The sequence below is a fragment of the Sebastes umbrosus genome, chromosome 10, assembly GCF_015220745.1.
Source record: "Sebastes umbrosus isolate fSebUmb1 chromosome 10, fSebUmb1.pri, whole genome shotgun sequence".
Classification (NCBI taxonomy): domain Eukaryota; kingdom Metazoa; phylum Chordata; class Actinopteri; order Perciformes; family Sebastidae; genus Sebastes; species Sebastes umbrosus.
Window position 1 is genome coordinate 33,119,794 of NC_051278.1, and position 23,353 is coordinate 33,143,146.

A 23,353-nucleotide genomic window follows, 5' to 3' on the forward strand; every position below is an offset into this window, starting at 1 on the left:
CTGGCTGGCATGTTATCAGTTAGCCCGGCAGCTACTGTAGCCAAATAACTGGCCTGGCAAGTGATTCATAGGTCACTAAGTTTCTAGAACCAGATATTTTGCAAACATGCACGGATAAATTTCACTGTGTCACTTCTGGTGTGACTGAGTTGTATAGCTGGTTGATCTCATCCACGTGTGGCACAGTTTTTTGAGGCAGCTTAATGTCGCTATGTTTCACGGATGCAGTTATTTCTCTGGGTCTGGCACAGATAGATGGCCGTCCCATTCTCAGTCCTACAAAACTTTGATTGTCTCAGTTGTCCGTGAGCACAACACCAGGCTCATTCGAATCATTGAAACAATCAGAGATTTGGACACGTTTGAAAACAGGCTACTGACTCACTGTTGTGACATCATTTACTTTAGTAAAACGCAAGCCATATAGAATGAAATACACTGTACACAACACACAATACAGTGTATCAATGTATAGGACATTCATACAATGTCAAATAAGAAAGCTGTAACGAGTTTCAAATTGTCTTCAAAAACTTGCATGTAGCTTTCACCAGTTTCTTTTTCACTCTTTCCAACAGTGCAGTCAACTCTAGTCTGTCCAGTTTAACTTTAACATACGACGCATACCATAGAGCAGGAGTTCTGTTATTTGTTGCCTTCATTAGACGTATTACCTCAGTCTTCTGTGTGATATTGTGCTGAATTATTGAGATTTCTGGAGCGTGATGCATCACTCACACAAGTTTCCAATCTTTCTGCAGTTGAAACAGTGAATAAAACATAAATAACAATGATGGATTATAATTCAGTTACGAAACCTGCCCCACTAACTAAGAAAACATGTCATCTGCTAGGAAGGAGGCATGTTCTCACAGTTTGCCCTTCTCTCCACATCACAATATGAAACATTTATAAGGTACTTCTGCTTGTGGGGCTCATAGTACAGTGTACAGCGCAGTGCATTTATGTGCGACTGCACGAAGAGAGCAACACCTCGGAGCAATAACGGACCGCCGGATCAATTTGCACAGTGCTCCCTTCCGATCCCTCTGCAATCACTCCTCACCTCACCTCAATTCTTTCAGCCACATCTCAACCCTCTGAGACCAAAGGATGATTGTCCCTCTCTCTCTACTTTTTGGCTGCTCAGGTTATGAATTCACTCTCGGAGGAACTGGCAACACTCATCTGCAGACTAAATTTTTCATTGTGAGATACAGATCTAAATATAAAAAAAAACAGACAGCCTCGGGAGGATTCAGTGTAGATGCAATCTACTGTAGTCCATGGCTGTTCTCTATGAAATATGGATGCTCTGATACTGTTCTATTTTTACCACCAGCGCTGGATCGGCGCTGGCAGTAGAAGATCACAGTGTGACGAGGGATTGGGGGGGGTGGCATGGGGGCACTATACATATGTCCTGTTTTCTATAGCAACTGTTGGCCTGGGGGTTGAGTTTCTGACAACTGTCTTTTAACTACCCCTCCTCAAACCAGCCAGCTGTTGGATGCCGAGCAAACGCTGCAGCAAAGTTGCGTACGTCAGCAAGTAAAAAGCGATGTTGGGGACGAGATGAAGCACCGCTCCTCAGGGACCGATTGAGTTTCCTTTGTTGCAGCGTTTTCTGCTTATCAGAGAAGTGAGCATTGCCATCTGCGCTCAGGCTCGAGGTAGCAGTCATCCCAAAACTTGGTTGTCAAATCATCTTAGATTTAATTGGCTCAGACCTTTTTGTAAAACCTTGCTTGATCTGTTGCAAACAATAGCATATTCTTCTGTGTTTAGGTGAAGAATATCATCCTCGGCATGATAACGTGGCTATACAAGTGAGCGGGTGGTGATGAAAGGATGAAAGTTGTGGTTATCCTTGCCCTAGAGGAGTTTTCAGCGCTTTTTAATTAGTATTATTCCCTGTGCAGTTTTTCAACACTTTGTGCGTTGTGAAATAAACAAACCCACACAAACGCATGCACAGGGGTTACTGTCATCATCTGAGGAGAATTGAAATATGTGGCTGGCGTGTTTCCTTTCCGTCCCTTCTAGCAGGCTAATTAGGGCTCCATTGCCAAGAGAACACTACACACATAGTGCAGACATCTGATAGCTTTGATCCACGCACACACACGCCAGCTGTTGCACCAGTTCAACCACCCAACCACCTCAGACATGCACTGCGGTACTCTTTCTTTAATTCATCTATCACAAGACAAGTTAAGAAACGATAACGATATAGCTGCACGGGATTAGATGCTTCCACACATGCACTCCATACAAAGTCGTAGTTCTAGTTTTTCCCTTTTGGTGAGAGTTTTGTGGAATGTATTTGGAGGCATTGATGAGTAGTAATTGTTAATTTCCCACATGATTGATTAAGTGCTCACCACATAAAACGATATTAAGTCTTAAGGCACATTTGGTCTGATGTATCATGTGATGTCGTATATATTAAGACCATCAGTGTTGTGAAGATCAGAAACCACATTTCACCAATGTTGTGAAGCTCATAAACCACAATTTGGAGGTTTTTTATGTCCTCATGAACCAGGTATTTGAGTTTTGTCATTTTAAACCATGATTTTGAGATTTTCATATTTGATTTTAAAATATACTGCAGTATTATGTTGACCCTGGGTTTATAAGCCTCTTAATAAATTAGGGTAGTAATTATTAATTTCCCATGTGATTGATTAAGTGCTCCCCACATAAAACAATATTAAGTCTTAAGGCACATTTGGTCTGATGTATCATGTGATGTAGTATATATTAAGGCACCCAGTGTTGTGAAGATCACAAACCACATTTTCGAGATCAAATTATGTCCTCATAAACCACAGTTTGGAGGTTTTTATGTCCTCATAAACCGGGTAATTGAGTTATGTCATCTTAAATCATGATTTTGAGATTGTGCTTGTAAACGCTGATTTGGAGGTTTTCCTGTTTTATTTTAAAATGTACTGCAGTTTTATGTGACCCTGGGCTATAAACCTCTTTATACATTTTTTCAAAACCCCACAGGATGATTTGAGAAACGAATACTTAAAAAACAAAGCATCAAACCAGTAGGGTTACTGGTGTTTAGTCAAACACTGAATCCCAATATCAAATAGACCAGACCAGTACCCATCAGATCTATAATGGACAATTATTTGCATCTTCATAGATTTATTTTATTGATTTTTTTTATCACATAATTTCTCTTTACTCATGAAGTCAAGTTCATACAAGCAGCAAAAAACGTGGTGGATACCTATGTGTCGTATCAAAATTAAATGTCTCCCGTTTCTTCTCTGTATGTCCCCAGCCCTTCTTTATGCCACCATCTTTGGTAATGTGACAACAATTTTCCAGCAGATGTACGCCAACACAAATCGTTACCATGAGATGATTAACAGTGTCCGGGACTTCCTCAAGCTCTATCAGGTGCACCAAGGGCTTGAGTGAAAGAGTGATGGACTACATCGCCTCCACGTGGTCCATGTCACGTGTATAGACACTGAAAAAGGTATGTCAGACTGCGTCCTCTTTATGGCTCCCCTATGGCGGGTCATTACTGCCAGCTTCCTTGTTATTATGGACTACCATTTATTATTATTATTATTATTATTATTATTATTACAAAAACAAATAGCTGTTGATGCTCCTGAACAATCACTATATATAAAGTTGTTTTTTCACTGTTAATTTTGTAAAAACTGAAAGGCTATTCCTGTGGCAACATTTAGCAGCCAATTATGAAAATCAGACAGTGGTATGGCGTTTATGGCACAGTCCACCACAAGCCATCCTACTGAACTTAGATGACGCTGAAATGATTTGTGGAAATGAAGTGTTTAAAGCTGGCAGCAGATAGATTTGAGCCCCACGCCGCTCTTATTGACTTCAAAGCCAGAAAGCCATTCATATCGCTGCATCCCAATTAAATCCACCTGTCCAAAATCCAAATCATGGAAAAAGTTTTATTATTTTCACCTCAAATTAGAAACATAACTTGTAATTTGGATTTTATCACGAGGAAATCTGTAGTCAAAATCCGACTGTGATAACTCATTGTGTTTTTCTGTATATGTTAAGCTTGCACTGCATCTATTTATTATTTATTTGTCTGGCTTCAGGCCACACTAACGGGTCTAAAAATGGCACATATCCCTCTCTGCTTGACATTCATCTTCAAAGAGATTTGTTTTAAAGGCAGAGCCCTGCGAAGGCCTGGCATCCGTTGATGATATGTACATGAGCAAACATGCTGCGACACAGCAGAGAAGAAGCGGCTGGACATGAGACTTTCATGTGACACTCCACCATAAAAAAATAACTCATACTGGACATATTCAGTCCCAAACAATAATAATAAGATAGGTTGACTCCTAGTGAAGTATTTCCCAAACCTACTGAGAAAGAAAGAAGCTCCGAATCTGTTATCTGTAGTATAAAAACACACCCAAGTCCTTTTAGTGACAGGTAATTCTTTTTTTGAGAACAACATTACTTCTGGGAAAACTTGGAGGCAGGTACTGCAGAAATTATTGGAGACTTCAGAGTACAGTCTGAATTTTTTTTCCTTCTCTTGCCCAGTTTTACAAATTCTGTGACTTGTTCTATGACATTGATCAACAGGAGCCACAAAGAGCTTTTCTTTTTTTTTGGAAAATTCTTTTTATTCCTTTTTCCAAACATAGCGTAACAAACATAACAGAACATAACACCGGTGCCATAATACAAAAAAATGATATCTAACATTTACATTTAATATGTACATACATACAGTATATCTACACACACACACATATCATGGCTTCCCACTCCCACACAGAGACAGGTCCAGCCTTCTTCCCACCCTAGAGGTAAAGTTACCGAAAAAAATAACATCCAAAATCATTTCTAAAATAATTGAATTAGTTAGAATTAAAAGTAATAAGTACTACAGTGGACTTGGAGAAGGCGTATGACCGGGTCCCTCGGGAGATACTGTGGGGGGTGCTGCAGGAGTATGGGGTGAGGTGGTCACTTCTCAGGGCCATCCAATCTCTGTACGCCCAAAGCGAGAGCTGTGTTCGGGTTTCTCGGCAATAAATCAGACTCGTTTCCGGTGGGGGTTGGCCTCCGCCAGGGCTGCGCTTTGTCACCAATCCTGTTGGTGATATCCATGGACAGGATATCGAGGCGTAGTCGGGGGGAGGAGGGTTTGCAGTTCCGGTGTGCTGAAGATCTCATTGCTGCTTTTTGCAGATGATGTGGTCCTGTTGGCATCATCGGTCTGTGACCTCCAGCACTCACTGGATCGGTTCGCCGGCCGAGTGTGAAGCGGCCGAGATGAGGATCAGTACCTCTAAAACCGAGGCCCTGGTTCTCAGCAGGAAACCGGTGGATTGCCTACTCCGGGTAGGGAATGAGTCCTTACCCCAAGTGAAGGAGTTCAAGTACCTCGGGTCCTTGTTCGCAGGTGAGGGTACAATGGAACGTGAGATTGCCGGAGAATCGGAGCAGCGGGGGGGTGGTATTGCATTCGCTTTACCGCACCGTCGTGACGAAAAGAGAGCTGAGCCGGAAGGCAAAGCTCTCGATCTACCGGTCAATCTTCGTTCCTACTCTCACCTATGGTCATTGAGGGCTGGGTCATCACCCAAAGAACTAGATCGTACAAGCAGCCGAAATGGGTTTCCTCAGGAGGGTGGCTGGCGTCTCCTTAGAGATAGGGTGAGAAGCTCAGTCATCCGTGAGGGACTCGGAGTAGAGCCGCTGCTCCTTTGTATTGAAAGGAGCCAGCTGAGGTGGTTCGGGCATCTAGTGAGGATGCCCCCCCCTCCCTGGGCACCTCCCTAGGGAGGTGTTCCAGGCACGACCAGCTGGGAGGAGACCACGGGGAAGACCCAGGACTAGGTGGAGAGATTAGATCTCCACACTGGCCTGGGAACACCTCGGGATCCCCCAGTCAGAGCTGGTTAATGGGGCCCCGGGATATGGGAAGTTTGGGTCCCCTGCTGGAGCTGTTGCCCCCGCGACCCGACCCCGATAAGAGGTTGAAGATGGATGGATGGATAGAAGTACTACAGTAGTATAATTCATGGTGGTAAGATAGAAACCTTAAGTAAATACATTAAATAATTAATAATTGAATTATCATAAATTGTTACAATTAATAAATAAATGTAGAGGGAAAAAAAGAGAAAAGAAAAAAAGAAAAAAGCACATAGAAAATCAAAATAAATAATTAAGTAAAAACCATAGAAAAGGTTAGGTTAAGAAGATTCTATATAAGTGATCCATGGATCCCATATCCTATAGAAAAGCTGTGTGCTACCTCTTATAGCACAGGTTATTTTTTCCAAGGGAGCACATGAATTGACCTCATTAATCCACTGAGTAATATTAGGGGGATCCTCATGATTCCACTTAGATGTGATACATCTATTGGCAGCCGTGATTGCCAGGTTAACAAAACCTCTTATCCTCTGGGCGCTTTTCTGTGCACGGCTGTTAACAAGGCAAATAAAGAAAGGAATGCTGTTATGTTTCATTTCAGTGAACCTGTAACCATTTACCCTCTGTTCAGGAGCAATATACCAAATGAATCACACTGTGTGTAAGCAGTCCTTCATTGCTGAGTGACGATGAATGGTCCCACGTGCATTTTAATGCATAAAAGCATGTTTACATTCGTTGTTGGTGCTGTCTAGTGGAAGAGTGAAGTTGGTCCCTGGCATCTTATGTCAAAGGTGGCAAGCTATGGGTGTCTTTGTCCAAAGTGTAGTCTACCATGTCCCCCAGTCAAGTCATGGCAACAATGAATGACTCTATGATCACCTAATGGGACGAGTGTGATCAGCGCTAAAGACATGAGAAACAAATCATCATACCGCTCTCCGCTCTACTTTCGTTTCTTTCCAGGTGTTGCAGATTTGTCCAAAGGACATGAGAGCAGATATTTGTGTTCATCTCAACCGGAAGGTATTTAAAGAGCACCCGGCTTTCCGGCTTGCCAGCGATGGGTGCCTCAGAGCGCTGGCCATGGAGTTTCAGACCATCCACTGTGCGCCTGGTGACCTGATCTACCACGCTGGTGAGAGTGTGACAGCCTCTGTTTTGTGGTGTCGGGATCACTGGAGGTCATTCAGGATGATGAGGGTGGTGGCCATTTTAGGTGAGTTCACAATGCATTTTCACAATTCCTGGTGAAACGTCTTCAATCTCCAAATCAGTGTTCTACCAGCACAACACATCTCAAAAATCATGAGTTAAAATGACAATAACTCAAATACCTGGTTTATGAGGACATAACAATCTCCAAAAGTGGTGACCATTTTATTGAGGTTTACAATGCATTTTTCACAATTCCTAAAGTAGCATTTATGGCATAATTAATAATGCAGTTCACCACTTATGTTTATTTTATGAAGAGGAGTGGTCAAGGCATCCCATTCCACCAACTGTCGACGGACCTTCCCGAGATCTGCTCAAGTTTTCAGAATTTTCTGATTTCCTTAAGCTTTCACAAAAAAGTGACAACAAATATGTAAGATGCAGATGTGCTGCTACAGATGTGCTGCTACAGTATCTTGCTGCTGTCTCAATTTGTTATCTTAGAGACATATCAACACCCAAAAATATGGCAAAGATGACGGTGGAAAACCATTTCAGTCCAGAGGGCCTCTGTTCTAACAAAACGCATTTGCATCATAGTAACAACATATTTCTGTTTTTTTCGACGATGATCTGTTTGATTCTATGAAGTATTCTAAACTGTAGTTTAACCCACGCCTAATGCATATTCATAAGGAAAGATCCAGACCAATTGCTAACTGCATTGACATTTCTGATATCTTCTGATATCTTTTTCCATTGAATGAATGAATTTAATGCAAAAATAAATAAATAAAAAATAAATGCATAAATAAATAAAAAATATAATAAATACATTTAAAAATGAATAAAAATAAATACACAAATAAATAAAAGGGAAAATTAAACAGAAGTTTAAATAGACAAGGGAATTAATACAAAAATAAATAAACAAAGAAGCAAATTAAAACAATAAATATCACAGAAATATCAATTTATGTCACATTTTATCAATTAATTAATGGCTACATTTATTTGTAATATAAGTTTTGCTACATTTAATCCCATGTTTTATTTATTTATTGAGTCATTTATACATTTATAAATTTATTTTTAGATTTTGACAGTTCTGTCCTCCATATACGCTGGCCTAGGTTAAATCCCAGCAGAGTATTTCCTTATTTACAACTTCATCATTTAATTTGCCAATAATTGATTTAGTGAATAATGGATGGCCATACTCTGGCAGCCCAGTGACACCATCTTGGTCTTTTTTGTCAATAAACTGCTAGCGGTTCCTCCTTGCAACAATCAATATACTGTTAGGCTAATACCATTGACCCGGGTGGAGACTGTAATGGAGCCTGAAGGGATAAACAAGTCACTGCTATGAATCACATTCCTCATTAGCCTAATGGCACGGTAGAACTGAAACAACATGTAAAGTACACAAGCAATACAGACCATGGCTGATTTCACCTCCGACTGGTGCTGTTTGACTTACTCATCCATCACACTTGCTCTACAAACGGGAGGCTCTAAATGTTATTAATTATTGAAATACTCCATCTGGATATTAATGATAGTTTGATTATTGCTTTTGCTACTTGATTTTTGTAATAGGTTGCACCGTATACAGCTTTTCATCCTGTGGTTCAAAGAAGTAATCAGATGTCAAATGTAATTCCTGATCCTTTCTGCAGTCACAGCATGTGAGAAGCTGTTGATTTAGATGTTAAGTACATACAGTTCATAGTTATATTAATTGTTTATGATCACGGTTGAGCCTTTCAATCACTACTCTCTCTACATGACTCACAGGTTCGGTCAGCTACGACTGTGCTGCACAAATGACATCATGTGAGCACTTATAAATACTTGAGATTTACAATTATCTATAGGGATTTTGTTCAAGTTTATTCTCTATAATTAATAGTTTTTATCAATAGTTAATAAATAATGCTAATGCTTTGTAAATCTGCAGGTAACTTGAATAGGTGAAGTGATATATAAAATGTAGGATTCCGGTCTAGTCCTAGTCTGTTCTTTATTACAAAAAGGACTCCTCAGAGTGTATAATTGTTTATAGGAAGCAATTTTCTTATAAGGTAAAACTACAAACTGTGTAAAATGGGTGATGAAAAATTTGTATCAAGTTATATTAAAGCACGCCTTATAAAGGGTTTACAAGTTGTAGCTATAGGCTTAATAAATAGTTAATAAATCATTTACTAATTATTTGGATAGATCAGCCATAAGCCATTAATAAGAACAACTTTTGGGTGGCCTGGATGTAAAAAGTAATCCCTTTGACTGGTTCGACCATTTGACTTACTTTTAGAAAGACTGCAGACCATCGGGACCAAAATGTACGATACGATACGATACGATACGATACGATACGATATGAATCAAAACGATACGATACGAAGCGATACGATACGATATGTATCAAAACGATACGATACGATATGAATCAAAACGATGCGATACGAAGCGATACGATACAATATGAATCAAAACGATACGAAGCGATACGATACGATATGTATCAAAACGATACGATACGATACGATATGAATCAAAACGATACGATACGAAGCGATACGATACGATACGATACGATACGTATACAACATACTTTATTGCCCCCCCTAGGGAAAATGATCTTGGACTCAAATGCTGCACACATGCTTGACACTTGACAAATCATCTATAGCTGCCTCCATAGTGGTAATATTAAAGAACAGACAACATGTAAACAAAGCAAACATGATTGATAACTGCAGATATGATGGCTTATAAAAAGGTGACAACACCTGTTGGTAGAAATGGATCGATATTTATGACATTCCAACTGCATTATTAACCAGATAGAAAGACAATGTTATGGTTGCTTTTACTGGTGACACTTTATTTTAACTTCCCTTTTAGCATTTATAACACTATACAGTATAAGATTTCATAAATTGTTTATAATACAATGTAAGGCAAGGCAAGTTTATTTTATATAGCACATTCATACACAAAGGCAATTCAAAGTGCTTTACATATATAAAAGCAAGATGAAAGAGCACAAAGTGCATAGATAAAAACGATAAAAGAATATAAAAGTGTACGTTAAAAGAGAAAAAAAAAAATTAAGATAATAAAAAACAATCAAAAGACAGGAAAGTGCAGCATTTGATTAATTAAGAAACGCGTCTGAGAACAGTTTGGTCTTGAGTCTAGTTTTGAAAGTGGCTACTGTTGGTGCATCTTTGACCTCATCTGGAAGTTTGTTCCACAGTTTAGCAGCGTAGCAGCTAAAAGCTGCCTCACCATGTTTCCTTCTGACGGTGGGTACTACTAATAGATTTTTTCCCTAGTGACCTTAGAGGTCTAGTAGGTGTGTACTGCTGAACCATATCTGAGAGGTCAATTAGGACCTACCCCCTTTAGGGATGTGTAAACCAGCAGTAGTGTTTTAAGTCAATTCTGTGACTTACTTGGAGCCAGTGTAGGGACTTCAATACTGGAGTGATGTGATCAGTTTCTTTTTGTTTTTGTAAGAACTCTAGCAGCTGCATTTTTCACCAACTGAAGCTGTTTAATGGTCTTTTTTAGGAAAGCCCGTGAAGAGACCATTGCAGTAATCGACCTGCTCAAAATAAAGGCATGTATAAGTTTTTCCAGGTCATGCTTTGACATAAGACCTCTAAGCTTCGCTATGTTTTTAAGGTGGTAAAAAGCTGATTTGGTTATCGCTTTCACATGGTTCATGAAGCTGAGATCACTGTCGATTAAAACACCAAGATTTTTAACAGCATCCTTTGCTTTAAGTCCCTTTGTGTTCAGGATGATTAGCAATCTTAATTCCCTCATCTTTCTTCCCAAATAAGATCATTTCGGGTTTTCCTTATTCAGCTGTAGGAAGTTTTTAGACATCCAGCTATTGATTTGATCAATGCATTGACAAAGAGATTCAAGGGGACCATAGTCATCTGGTGAAAGTGCTAGGTAAATCTGAGTGTCATCAACATAGCTATGATATGAGATCTTGTTGTTTTTAATGATTTGTCAAGTGGCAGCATGTACAAATTGATTAATAGGGGCCCCAAAATTGATCCCTGGGGATGTAGTTATATGCATTATTGTATGAAAACTTAGAGGGGGGTCGGAGGGGGTTGAAGTAAAGTGATCGAAGGTTTGATCAGTGCCCTCTCTCTGCAGGTAAGGGAGATGTATTTGGGGATGGTCTTCTGGAAAGAAGTGACTCTCGCTCAAGCCTGCGCCAACGTCCGAGCTCTCACCTACTGCGACCTCCACGTCATTAAACGTGACGCCCTACAGAAGGTGCTGGAGTTCTACACAGCGTTTTCCAACCACTTCTCAAGAAATCTGCTGCTCACTTACAACCTGCGAAAGAGGGTGAGTGACTCTTCAAAAAGAAACCAAGAAAGAACAAGTTACAACTCAGATTTGGGCTTTACACAATACGTTTAACAGTGCAGCTCTCTTGTTTTTACAACAGCTGTTGTATACGTAGAGATTGTTAGAATTGTTAGTTAGATTGTTGTTAACAGCAAGTTCGTTTTAGCGCCACTAATTTCATTGATGCATTAACATAATCGATCTTTCGGAGGTTTTAGCGAGCTCAGTTTTAAAGCTAGCATACATATTTGCCCACTCCCATGTTGATAAGAGTATCAAATACTTAATAAATCTCCCAGGACTAATGGCTGTCAATCATTAACACATTTCATTAAGATTAATGCATGATTGTCCATAGTTAATCATGATTAATCGCAAATTAATCACACATTTATTATCTGTTCAAAATGTACCATAACCAAGGCCGAAGGCCTAGGAAGGAGGTTATGTTTTTCACCGCGTTGGTTTGTTTGTCTGTTAGCTGGATTACTTCCAAAAGTCCGAGATGGATTTGAATGAAATTTTTTAGTCGGGTGTTGTGTGGCATAATGAACAATCCATTAGATTTTGGGCATTAAGACCACAGGGTATAGTGGGCAGTGTAGCTGATGACGCGTTGATGGACACATGACCACGCCTTCTCCTTCAGAGAGAGAGACAGAGAGAGAGGCGGGGGGTGGGGGAGGATTGTAGATTTTTTTTTTTCACATTAAACTCGGTGAAATTCCAGTTGAGATGGACCAAAGCACACCTGGTGATTGTTGGAAGAGTAACGACGACGTTTAGGTGAGTTTTATTTTATTATATTTATTATGTCTGTAAAGGGGAGACTCGTGGGTACCCATAGAACCCATTTTCATTCACATATCTTGAGGTCAGAGGTCAAGGAACCCCTTTGAAAATGTCCAATGCCAGTTTTTTCCACTCCAAACTTTAGTTTGGAGCGTTATTTAGCCTCCTTTGTGACAAGCTAGTATGAAATGGTTGGTACCGATGGATTCCTTAGGTTCTAGGTTAGGTTCTAGTTTCATATGATGCCAGTATCTTCATCCTAGCTTTAAAACTGACCCGCTGCAACCTCTGAAATTGCAAAATTGTATTAATGCGTTAACTAGAAATTAGTGGTGTTAATTAATTAGTGCGTTAACGTGTTATTATTGTGTTAACTTTGACAGGCCCTAATATACACTGATCAGCCAGAACATTCAGACCACTGAACAGGCGAAGTGAATAACATTGATTATCTGGTTACCATGGCACCTGGCAGTGGGGGGGATATATTAGACAGCAAGTGAACATTTTGAACTTTGAACTTTGTGTTGGAAGCAGAACAAATGGCCAGCGTAAGGATGTGAGCCACTTTGACGAGGGCCAGATAGTGCTGGCTAGACGACTGGGTCAGAGCATCTCCAGAACTGCAGCTCTTGTGGGATGTTCCCGGTCTGCAGTGGTCAGGACCTACCAAAAGTGGTCCAAGGAAGGAGAACCGGTGAACTGGTGACAGGGTCAGACCCGTGCTCATTGATGCACGTGGGGAGTGAAGGCTGGCCCGTGTTGTCTGATCCAATAGAAGAGCTACTGGAGCTCAAACTGATGAAAAAGTTAATGCTGGTTCTGATAGAAAGATGTCAGAACACACAGTGAGGAGCAGTGTGTTGTGTATGGGGACTCCGGTCAAGGTGCCCGTGCTGACCTAATGTTATGGCTGATCGGTGTGTGTGTGTGTGTGTGTGTGTGTGTGCGTGTGTGTGTGCGTGTGTGTGTGTGTGTGTGTGTGTGTGTGCGTGTGTGTGTGCGTGTGTGTGTGTGTGTGTGTGTGTGTGTGTGTGTGTGTGTGTGTGTGTGTGTTGTGAACAAAAAACACTGACATTTTATTTCTTTTATATTAGCATTTAGCAAAAGGCCACTACAGAAAGGAAGTAAATATATATGTTTGGCTGCTTCTTGTCAACTCGTTTCTGACCTGTTACTCTTCCTCTGATCAAACCATTATTTTTAATAAGAGCTTGATCTTGTTATGTTCTGGTTCAACAATAGCGTGGACTCAGATGCAGACACAAACACTTAGTCTTTTAAAGGTGTAACAAAGATAATTTATTACACAAATATTAAAGGTACAGTGAAACAGGGGAAAACACACAGGAGACAAAAGGGCAGGGAAACAGAGGAAACACAAGGAAAACTAGACTGCCAAGGTGAAATCATGACAGATCTTTAGGTGGATGTCCTGCATCCTGTTTTTATTTTGGTGACGAGCCATAATTGCTGTGATGTTTTTTGCACTGTGCTTCCCATAGGCCACATAGTAAGCTAATATGTGTGGGCGAATACAATGACTGCTTTTCTTTCTACAGTTTCTACAGGTACAGCTTCTCTCTCTCTCTCTCTCTCTCTCTCTCTCTCTCTCTCTCTCTCACACTCTCTCTCTCTCTCTATCTCTCTCTCTCTCTCTCTCTCTGTTTAGCCACAGTGGCTGTGGCTGCTCATGTTAAAGGAATAATTTGAGATTTTAGGAAATACACTCAGTCGAATCCTTCATTCAGAAATGAGCAGCTGTGATCACAAACTCAAGTGTGGCTACCAATCATCACCTCATTCAGAATAAGGTTAGCCTGCCCAAGAGAGTGCATGTAAGATTGAATTGCCTGCATATGAAGAGGCAATCTCATCTGCTGCATTATAACTCACTATTCACCAGGGTCCAATACGTTCTGGATGTATACATCAGGGAAATTCAGAGATGAATTGAATAAGGAGCAAAATGCTGCCTTCAAATGGAGCATGTGAGGTTTTGTTTTCGACTTGGAAATCCGACACACGTATCGTGTGTCCAACATTCGAGTAGTTCAAGTTGTGTTGCTACGAGACTGAGAAGAAAAATGGATGTTGCCTTACCTTTTCAAACAGATGACTGCTTTTGGCTTTATTGACTTTCAGCATCATGCCCAGGAATATGAAGAGACGACAGTGATACAAATAGTTTGTCTATTTACTCGGAGCTATCAAAAAATCTCCCACTTTCTAAGTGGTGAACACATCAGTTGGTTGTTCAAGGCTACTAGACTCTCATGAACCACAGTAGATAGCCTATGTTCCTCTAGCCAGACAATGTGTTTACTTACAGAGAGATTCTTTAATCGGCTTTTCTGAAAAGCTGAGACATAATACAGTTTTTCTGTCCGTACTCTTTTGGTTAAAAAATGAGTTTGACATTTTGGGAAATGCGCTAATTCGCTTTCTTGCCAACAGTTTGATGATTAGTAGAGCTTGTAAATCCGCCAGGCCGATACATAGCCTGGTATAGTTAACAAGAAATTGTGGTACATAAAGGTCAAACTATAGGTTTTGAGCTAATGTAGAGACAGTGTCCTTATTACATAATATGTCAACCAAAGAGCTCAAGTGTATTTTTCAACTATAAAAAGTCTAGCTCAGTATGTATCTTGATTATTAAAAAAATAATAATCTAAACAATCTCTATGAAGATTGTTTATGTTATGTATTTATGTAAAATGATAATCGGCTGATATGACGTTACAGATATTTTAAATCCTCAAATATTAATATCAGTATCGGCTAAAAAAACTGTTTAATGGTTTGTCCACTAAATATGATGCTGCAATGTCAATCGCTTAGATTAGCTTAGCATCTTTGACAGGAAACAGGGGGAAGCAGCTATGCAGTCAATTCCTCTAATTTGTGGTCGTGGTTCTTTGGTTTGTATGGATTACAAGATATATGGTAATGTGTTAGGCTAATTAGTGATCTTTAGAGGTGCTGGTAGCCATTTTGTAGCTTCAGAAAGAGCCAGGTTAGCTTTGTTCCCCTAAACTAAGCTAATCTTCATATTTTCTGTACATACATGAGAGTGGTACCAATCTCTCTTCAAGAAAGGGAATAAATGTATTACCCAAATGTCAAACTATTCCTTTAAAAGGGCATCAAAAAATATTACTGACAAGTAAACGTCAGTAAGCTTCTGGCTAAAACCAGGAAGCAACAATACACCAATTCTACATCCCACCCCCCTTAGGTACTGTTTCTAGGTCGCCACAATCTTGAAACATGGCAACGCCCGCTGTGCGGTTCATGAATGTTCTATGTAGCCGGGCGCCACAGTGTGTATGACATAGTTGTTTGGCATCAGGCAATATAGCTTCAAGAAGCTGACAGCAACTCAGACTTTTCCCGTTGGGATGTAAGACGTCGTGTACATCCAAATAAATGACGCCAAAAGTTACTACGGGGAAAACGCTTTGCTGAGCGCCATGTAGCCTTAGGTAATATATAAACGAAGGAACGTTAGCCTTGATCTTTTGTGGCTAACGATAATTCATGCTATCTTAAAAAGTCAGCAACCAAACTATTTAACGTTAGCATTAGCTATACTTTAGTTAGGTAGTGTTTTGCTAATATTAGCTAACTAAAGATGTCTATATACAATGTAATGTGTCCCTGAAGATTGTGACACCAATGTAATGTGACTTAGAGACATAGTAGTGTTAGCTTTGAACCGACATGTGAAAATGTGGTTTTCTTTTCAACATACACAAGCCTAGCACATAGCACAGCATATCTAAGTTTATTTATTATTTTTTTCACAGCATATATATGAAAATATCTAAGTGTAACAGGAAAGGGTAAAGTTGACCGAGGTTCTGCCGGGTTCCAAGCTCGCCTCAACTGTGATTGGAGCACAGAGCGAAAGATGGCGGGACTTTGGAAGGGTCAATTATTTTTGACAGAACAATCCCAACTCTAGGTCCATCTTTTTTCCAGAGCCTTCAACTGTATCACTAAGTCTTCATCTGTGAAGGGAGTCTTCTCATTGAGATGCATCTGTTGACATGCTGTAGTAGCACTTTTTATTTCATCCGTAGCATATTCAGGACTTCTCAGTTTGGCTTAAAATGAAGTATCCCACAGTTTTGAAAACCATGTGATACTGTGAAAGCTCCAGAAAAATCCAGTATGTGGACCTTAAGTTAGGATTGTTTTGTCAAACTACTATTTCCAAGATAAAGAATGAAATATAATGCTTAACAATTATTCTTCGGCATTCAACAACTACAACTTTCATTTTTTAAAGACTCATTGGAGATGTAGTTAAATGCCAAAAAAAACCCCAGGCAAGAACATAAAAATATAGAACATTCATTTTGTTTTATAAATGTATGTAATTAGGTTTTTAAGAGGTACGTTACAGAGCAAACATTAGTCCAATGTACAGAAGGGAAACCTGCAAAGCTAAAACTAGTAATACACATGCTTAAAGCACTGTTGTCCATTAGCAGCTGTGCGGTAAGCTAACAGTCTAACAGTGAGTCTTCACCCACTGAAGCCTGAGGCAGGATATGAACTTTCCCTCTGTGTCGTGGGAATAGCCTCTTTAAAGGTGACATTTTCAAAGTTCACACATTTTGAAGCATTGACAATCTTCCTCACACAAACTGTACAATCAGTAAGATGGATAACACCTGTTCATTTCATTGATTTTGATCAGGTTTTATACTATTATTTCTTAACTTCAAGAGACCATCTATCATTCAAAACAAACCTGATGGTAATTGTGATGGTGTTTCAGTCATAAACATTTTAAATTCTCTTGTAGATCGTCTTCCGAAAGATCAGTGATGTGAAACGAGAGGAAGAGGAGCGACAGAGACGGAAAAAATGAAGCCCCTCTGAACTTACCACCGGACCACCCGGTACGAAAACTCTTCCAGCGCTTTCGTCAGCAGAAGGAAGCCCGCCTGGTGCCCGTGAAACCAGAACTAGATGATCATGATATCGAGAAGGGCCCTGTGTACGTAGACATCCCGATAGCCAAAACAGCCATCTTAAACTACCAGCATCGTCACGGTGACAGAAAGCCCAGCAACACCCTCATCTTCAACACCCTCATCTTCAACACCTTCATCTTCAGCAACCCCCAACTGTACTCCCTCAGACAAGGCGAAGCTGCAGGTGCCGGCTTCCCGTTTCTCTGGTAGGAGGCCGGGCTGCAGAACCAGTCAAAGTCAAAGGCTGGGGTCGCTTCAAGGAGTCCATGGCCAAACCCGACAACTGGAACAAAGTGTCTAAAGCCGAATCCATGGAGGACTTTACCTGAACGGACCAAGGCGCATGACTCACAGATGTCTCTAAAGAAGACAGACTCATGTGACAGCTGGTATCACCAAAAGTGACTTGCGCCTGGACAACGTGGGTGAATTCCGCCTGACGCCCCAGGACCGTAGTCCCGTCCAGCCTCCGGAGACCAGGCATGCCTTCTACCCCATCCCAGAGCAAACGCTTCAGGCCTCGCTCCAGGAGCTCAAGCTCGAGCTGAAGGACGATCTCAAGAAACCTGAACGTTCGAATGTCCGGCCTGGAGGCGCAACTCACAGAAGCACTCAACTCCTCAAAGCGAGGAGGTCGAGTGCCGACTCTCAGCAGGCTCTTTTTGACATTTCTAGACCTGCTTCACCAGAACTGGACAAAGAGGGACATCTTCTCCTGAAGGGTAGAAGGTTAGTTCATCAGGTTAACTGTGAACTCAGCTGGAATCCAGTAATATCCAGATTACTTGGATAGCTGAGGCTGCACTGGGTACATCATTTAGATTAGGCAACAGTGTGGTCTTTAAGATGCACCAGCCCTTAACATGGGGGTTCTACCTGTCGGTAAACAAGGGAACACTGTGTCGAGAAGTCGAGGTCGTAGCACAGATTTGTTGCCACTGAACACTGACAGCTCTATGTTTGTACATAAGTTTGATTTATTTTTCCATCTCACTTTAATGGAAAAATAGCTCAAATGGTTAGATTTTATCTCGATTTTGAGAGCGTCAACAGAAGTAGTTGTATCTCTGTTGGGAGGAGAATAGAAACAGCATGACCCACTGGTTTGTTACTGAATCATTTGTATGAGATTCTTTGCATGTCACATGAAATAGACGTGCGCCTCAAATTGCAGATGGTGCATATTTGATTCATCGAGGCCGCACAGCAAGTCATTTGCATTATTTCACCATGACAGCGGCAAAGGACAGTCGTTCCAGATGTTGAAACAGTCTCAGAGTAATTTCCTCAAGCAATTGATGAACTCTTCTTATTATACCAACTGCCAGGATCATTATGAATTATACAACAGAGAACTCCGGCCAAGCAATCACATTTTCAAAGACATCTTTCAGCAGAGCTTATAACTCCCATAAACCATAGATGGGCGTGATGAAAGGGCAGCAGTGAGTAAGTCATCCATCTCTCCGGATATCTAGTATTTGTTATTCTCATATATAAACCACACACAATACATATATATTGTATTAGAGCCGTGCATTTTTAGCTTCGGTGATGCATAATTAGGTGATGCAGATGGTACTGATAATGGCTGTGCCCCGTACCTTATTTAAAAACTGTCAAGAACATAATGATGAATGCCATTTTGCACAATATTTCTAAGATGAAATGTATTTATAATTAAACTAAATCTTCAAAGTGCAGGTTTGTTCCTGTACACAGACCTAGAGAGTCACTTGAACCTGTTTTTAGTGGTGATGTTTTGCCTTTAATGGCCACTGAGGTACAGCTTTGCATGCATAATTGAATGTGTGTGTCTGTAATTACATTCACTGGAGAAAAAAAAAAGCATCATCCCATGACAATACAAGATATATGTTGACTATTAATAAGGGACAAAGATCATAAATGGTCAAGCTAAGTGTTTGCAGTGCGGGCGATCTCTTTCAGGACTCGCTTTGCTTTATTTAAAGGAAGACTTAGAATTACTTGCCGCCTGTTACCTTGAATTCTTTGAGAAAACATTGTTATTCTCGCATGCCTGAATGGTGAATGAAGAATCCAAAAACAGAGAAAATTCTTTGCTATGTAAAACCTTGCTATTTAAAACATTAAACATGTAAGCAGAAGTGTTTTAGATAGTCAGGTTTTAGCAAAAAGGCATGTGTTTGGGAAGTAGTGAGCATCCGAATGGATAAATGACACTTGGATTACACTGCTTGAGTTGTGTGAGAGTTTGTAAACGGATATTTTGATGGATTCTTCATTCAGCGTAAAGGCATGCGAGAAAAACAGAGTTTCTTCACAATTTTAATGTAGCACGCCACAGGGTGAGTAATTGATATAAAAGGGTCCTTTTGGGGGTGAAATATTGCTTTAAGGCCAATATTTGGAGGCAATATCTACTTGCTTACAGTTTCCACTAACTTAACGTTCCCCAACAGCCCAGACACACCAATCCGACATCAAAGAGCTAGCGACGATCAAGGCTGACACGCCGCCTTCGTCTTGGCCCGACAAGTTGCATTTGAACACACAGCAAAAACTACAGCCGACGGCCAGTTAGCACGTACATTCTGCGCCTGCGTGAGAGGAAATAACTCTCCACACCAGCAGACGACTGAAGTCTGTATCTGTCATTCAAAATGGGAAACCAGGAGACCGAGGACGTCGGATATACAAGCCGTTGTTATGATACGTACATGACACAAAGCGGTGTCTGCCGACCATTTTCACATCACTCTCACTCACCACTTAGCTTCATTCCAGATGTTCATGTCGTAGTGAAAATATCCATGTGTTGGAACGATCAGATAAGATGAAGATGAAAATGTGACTTTTTGACTCGCTGCACTGTAAAAAAAAAAAAAGCTAGCAGAACTCAAAATTGTAAGGTAACAAACTTCAGCAGAGTTTTAAGTTGGGCAATTAAACATAACATTTTAAGTTTTGCTTTTGAGTTTGCTCAACTTTCAATTCTCATTTCTGTTAACTCAACTCAAGTTGCAGTAACTTATAATTTCATATTGTAACAACTTTGAATCCTTATTTCCGTCAACTCAACTCAAGTTGCAGTAATTTATAATTTCATATTGTAACAACTTTGAATCCTTACTTCCGTCAACTCAACTCAAGTTGCAGTAACTTATAATTTCATATTGTAACAACTTTGAATCCTTATTTCCGTCAACTCAACTCAAGTTGCAGTAATTTATAATTTCATATTGTAACAACTTTGAATCCTTACTTCTGTTAACTTAACTCTAGTTGCAGTAACTTAAACCTGTACATAGTACCCACTTAATTTCAGTTGAGTTCATTTAGTGGAATAGGTTAGAGTAACTTCAAATTGTGCACTGCAACAGTTAAGGTAAGTCAAATATATAAATTAGGACCAATAACTACCCATCAAATTATAAATAATTACAGATGCAACATCTACCTTCAAAACTTCTTTTTTTAATTAATTAAAACACAGCCTATCCAAACCTTTGGAACAAGGCCAAGTAACTGCTGAGGACCCATAACTGTCCCAGTCTTAGCACTTAACTAACATGAAGCACTTAACATTGTATACTAGTATGAATCACATCTTGAACACCATAATACAATGAGGTAGCAGTTGTGACCTTAGTAAGATAAAGTTAAAGGGAAAAGTCAGCACTTCGACAGTGAGACTACTAAAAAGAGTACACTCATCTACGTAAGGGATAATGTACAGCGAGCCGGTCATTGTTGTAAAAGGAACGTTGAGCGGCATCGCCCTGAAGGGGATTCTTTCACAACAATGACCTGCTAGCTGTACATTATCCCGCTTATTACACGGCTACTTACTTAAGAAATCAATAATTTGACACAAAACGGTCTGTCAGAGTCTGACATCAGAGCTGCGCCCATAGCAACGGTCTGCTATAAAGAAATAACAGACCGCAGAATGCCGTAATTAACCAATCAGAATCGAGTATTCAACAACACCGTGTAATAAACCATGATAAAATACAAAACAAGAAGATTCAGTTACCACAAGAAGTAGCTCATGGGTTGAAATGGAACTCCAAACAGAACAATTGTGATCCAGAACTGTCAATCTAATAAAACTTTAACAATAAAATAACAAGGCAGCCCAATGGTGTGTGTCATCAATTTACACACTATTCAATCTTAACATAAGCCACGTGGTTAACAATATCCAATAAGGTGCAGGATAAATGTAAGAGAGCATTCAGGCACGTCGGAGCGCAAGAGATGGGCAGGTAGGGAGACATAGAAGAGGAGTTAGAGGTAGATAAGAGTTTGTGAGTTGCAGAGAGACAGTTATCGTGTTGGCTGGACAGAAGGGGAGAGTTTTAGAGGTCAGAATTTGAGTGAGATTGGGAGAATATGCAAATTAAGTAAGAAAGTTAGACAAGTTAAGGTGACCGATTGAGAGAGGAAAGAAGATGGCGAGAGAAATGGAGAAACGGGAAAAGGGAGAGGAGAGGTGGGGAGATTGAACTTAAAATCAGAGGAGGTAGAGGAGGATCCATCTCAGGCAACTGAGATTTAAGTCATTCTACAAGGGGCAACAGGAACCTCTGCAATTCAAAACTGTCCCAGACCCAACATTATCAGCTAGCTCGGTGGATTCACTGAAGGAGTTTGTTTTTGAAGAATCGGACCCTTGCAGAGAGATCAGTTCCAAGTTCCATGAAAACTTTCTGAATGGTTTCGAATGTGTACCTCAGTTCTTTTGGGTACTGGAGGTTTAAAGCGTAGATCAGCCCAAAGAGGTAAGCAAAAGCCGCTGGCAGGTCAGGGAGATCCTGGAGGACGATGTTGTTTTCTTCTACAACAACAGCAACATTAATGACTGTTGCAGGAGCTGAACTGTCATCATCCTCCAACACAGTGAGGATACCCACGATGAGGCCCTTCGTCTGCTCCTCTTCTGGGTCAGTGGCCTTGTGATGACAAACAGAAAATGACCAACGCATGAATAGTAAATCAAACTGAAAGACATTTGGCATTAAAAAACTAAAACGGGTCTATGTGGATCTCTTAGGGTTAAACATTTCCATATCATACCCCGCAACCAAAGATTTAACCCCCATATACATGAAACCATTTACATCAAGTAATAGCCAGCAAAGTACAACTCTTGAAGACACTGTGGGCATTGGGACAGATAAAGAGAACAAGGAGGACAGTGGGATGGATAGACTAGAATGGGACAAAATGGCAGAGGCAAAGGTTGAAGTCAAAGAGAGTCTATTTTTAATAACAGAATAATAATAAATATATACATTTTCTACTAATAACCACTCACCAGACAGTTCCTGAACAGCTTCTCATGACTGTCACAGAGACACAAGGGGAGGCCCTTCAAGGCTGCAGTCTGTCGATGTGCTATGATGTGAGATATCTGAAACACAAAGGGTTGGGAGAAAAATTACACCAAGATGTAACTAACATGAAGAAAGCTGAGAACAAACATGGAAACATGCTTCCCAGTTTGTGTTAAAGCTGCATTTATTATTATTTATTTTTTTGCCCACTTAGGTGCAGGACTCAACAGACTGAAACAATCACACACTTGATATATTATGGCCTTATAAGGTTGATTATATGGCAAACAGCTGTCCTCTTCCACATCCAGCAAATACCTGTTGAATGAAAGTCTAAGATTTACTCCTTTTAACTTCTGATATAAATAGCTGGCTTTTTAGGTGTTAGATGTTCCACTTTCTTCACCACCTTGTCGCTATCTTTGTCTGTCCCTTAGGTAGTGTACAGTGGGTTTATTCTGATGGTTTGTCACTATGAGCAACACCTTAAATTTGACCCATTGTTTATTTAAAAATATTGATTAGTGCAGCTTTATAAAAAGAAAAAAAACACAATTCCTTGTTATACATTTATTTCCATAATGTCCAGAATGATGAAATTATTAATTCTAAAAATTCACCTCTTTATCCAGTCTGTTAAAGAGTTGATCCATCTCAGGCGGTTAAAGCTGTCCGCTTAGCTCGATAGAGTTTAAGGAGCCTTGGAGTGTGCTGATTAATGGCTGCTCTGAAGTTGTTTATTAGGTCCTTGTTGGTGATCCGAAGAAACTCTTC

The 23,353-nt window shown here is 40.2% G+C and overlaps 1 protein-coding gene across 1 annotated transcript in view; it reads left to right on the top strand.

The window, feature by feature from the left end:
- The window catches only part of kcnh1a (potassium voltage-gated channel, subfamily H (eag-related), member 1a), a 77,584-nt gene extending 59,536 nt beyond the window's left edge, over positions 1-18,048 (top strand). Inside the window, 14 exon segments of the mRNA XM_037782521.1 lie at positions 3,305-3,426; positions 3,428-3,505; positions 6,889-7,066; positions 7,069-7,125; positions 11,272-11,294; positions 11,296-11,469; positions 17,084-17,140; positions 17,142-17,315; positions 17,317-17,451; positions 17,453-17,572; positions 17,574-17,642; positions 17,644-17,817; positions 17,819-17,864; positions 17,867-18,048. Coding sequence (XP_037638449.1) covers positions 3,305-3,426; positions 3,428-3,505; positions 6,889-7,066; positions 7,069-7,125; positions 11,272-11,294; positions 11,296-11,469; positions 17,084-17,140; positions 17,142-17,315; positions 17,317-17,451; positions 17,453-17,572; positions 17,574-17,642; positions 17,644-17,817; positions 17,819-17,864; positions 17,867-18,048 — 1,589 coding nt within the window.
- The last annotated feature ends 5,305 nt before the right edge of the window (positions 18,049-23,353 follow it).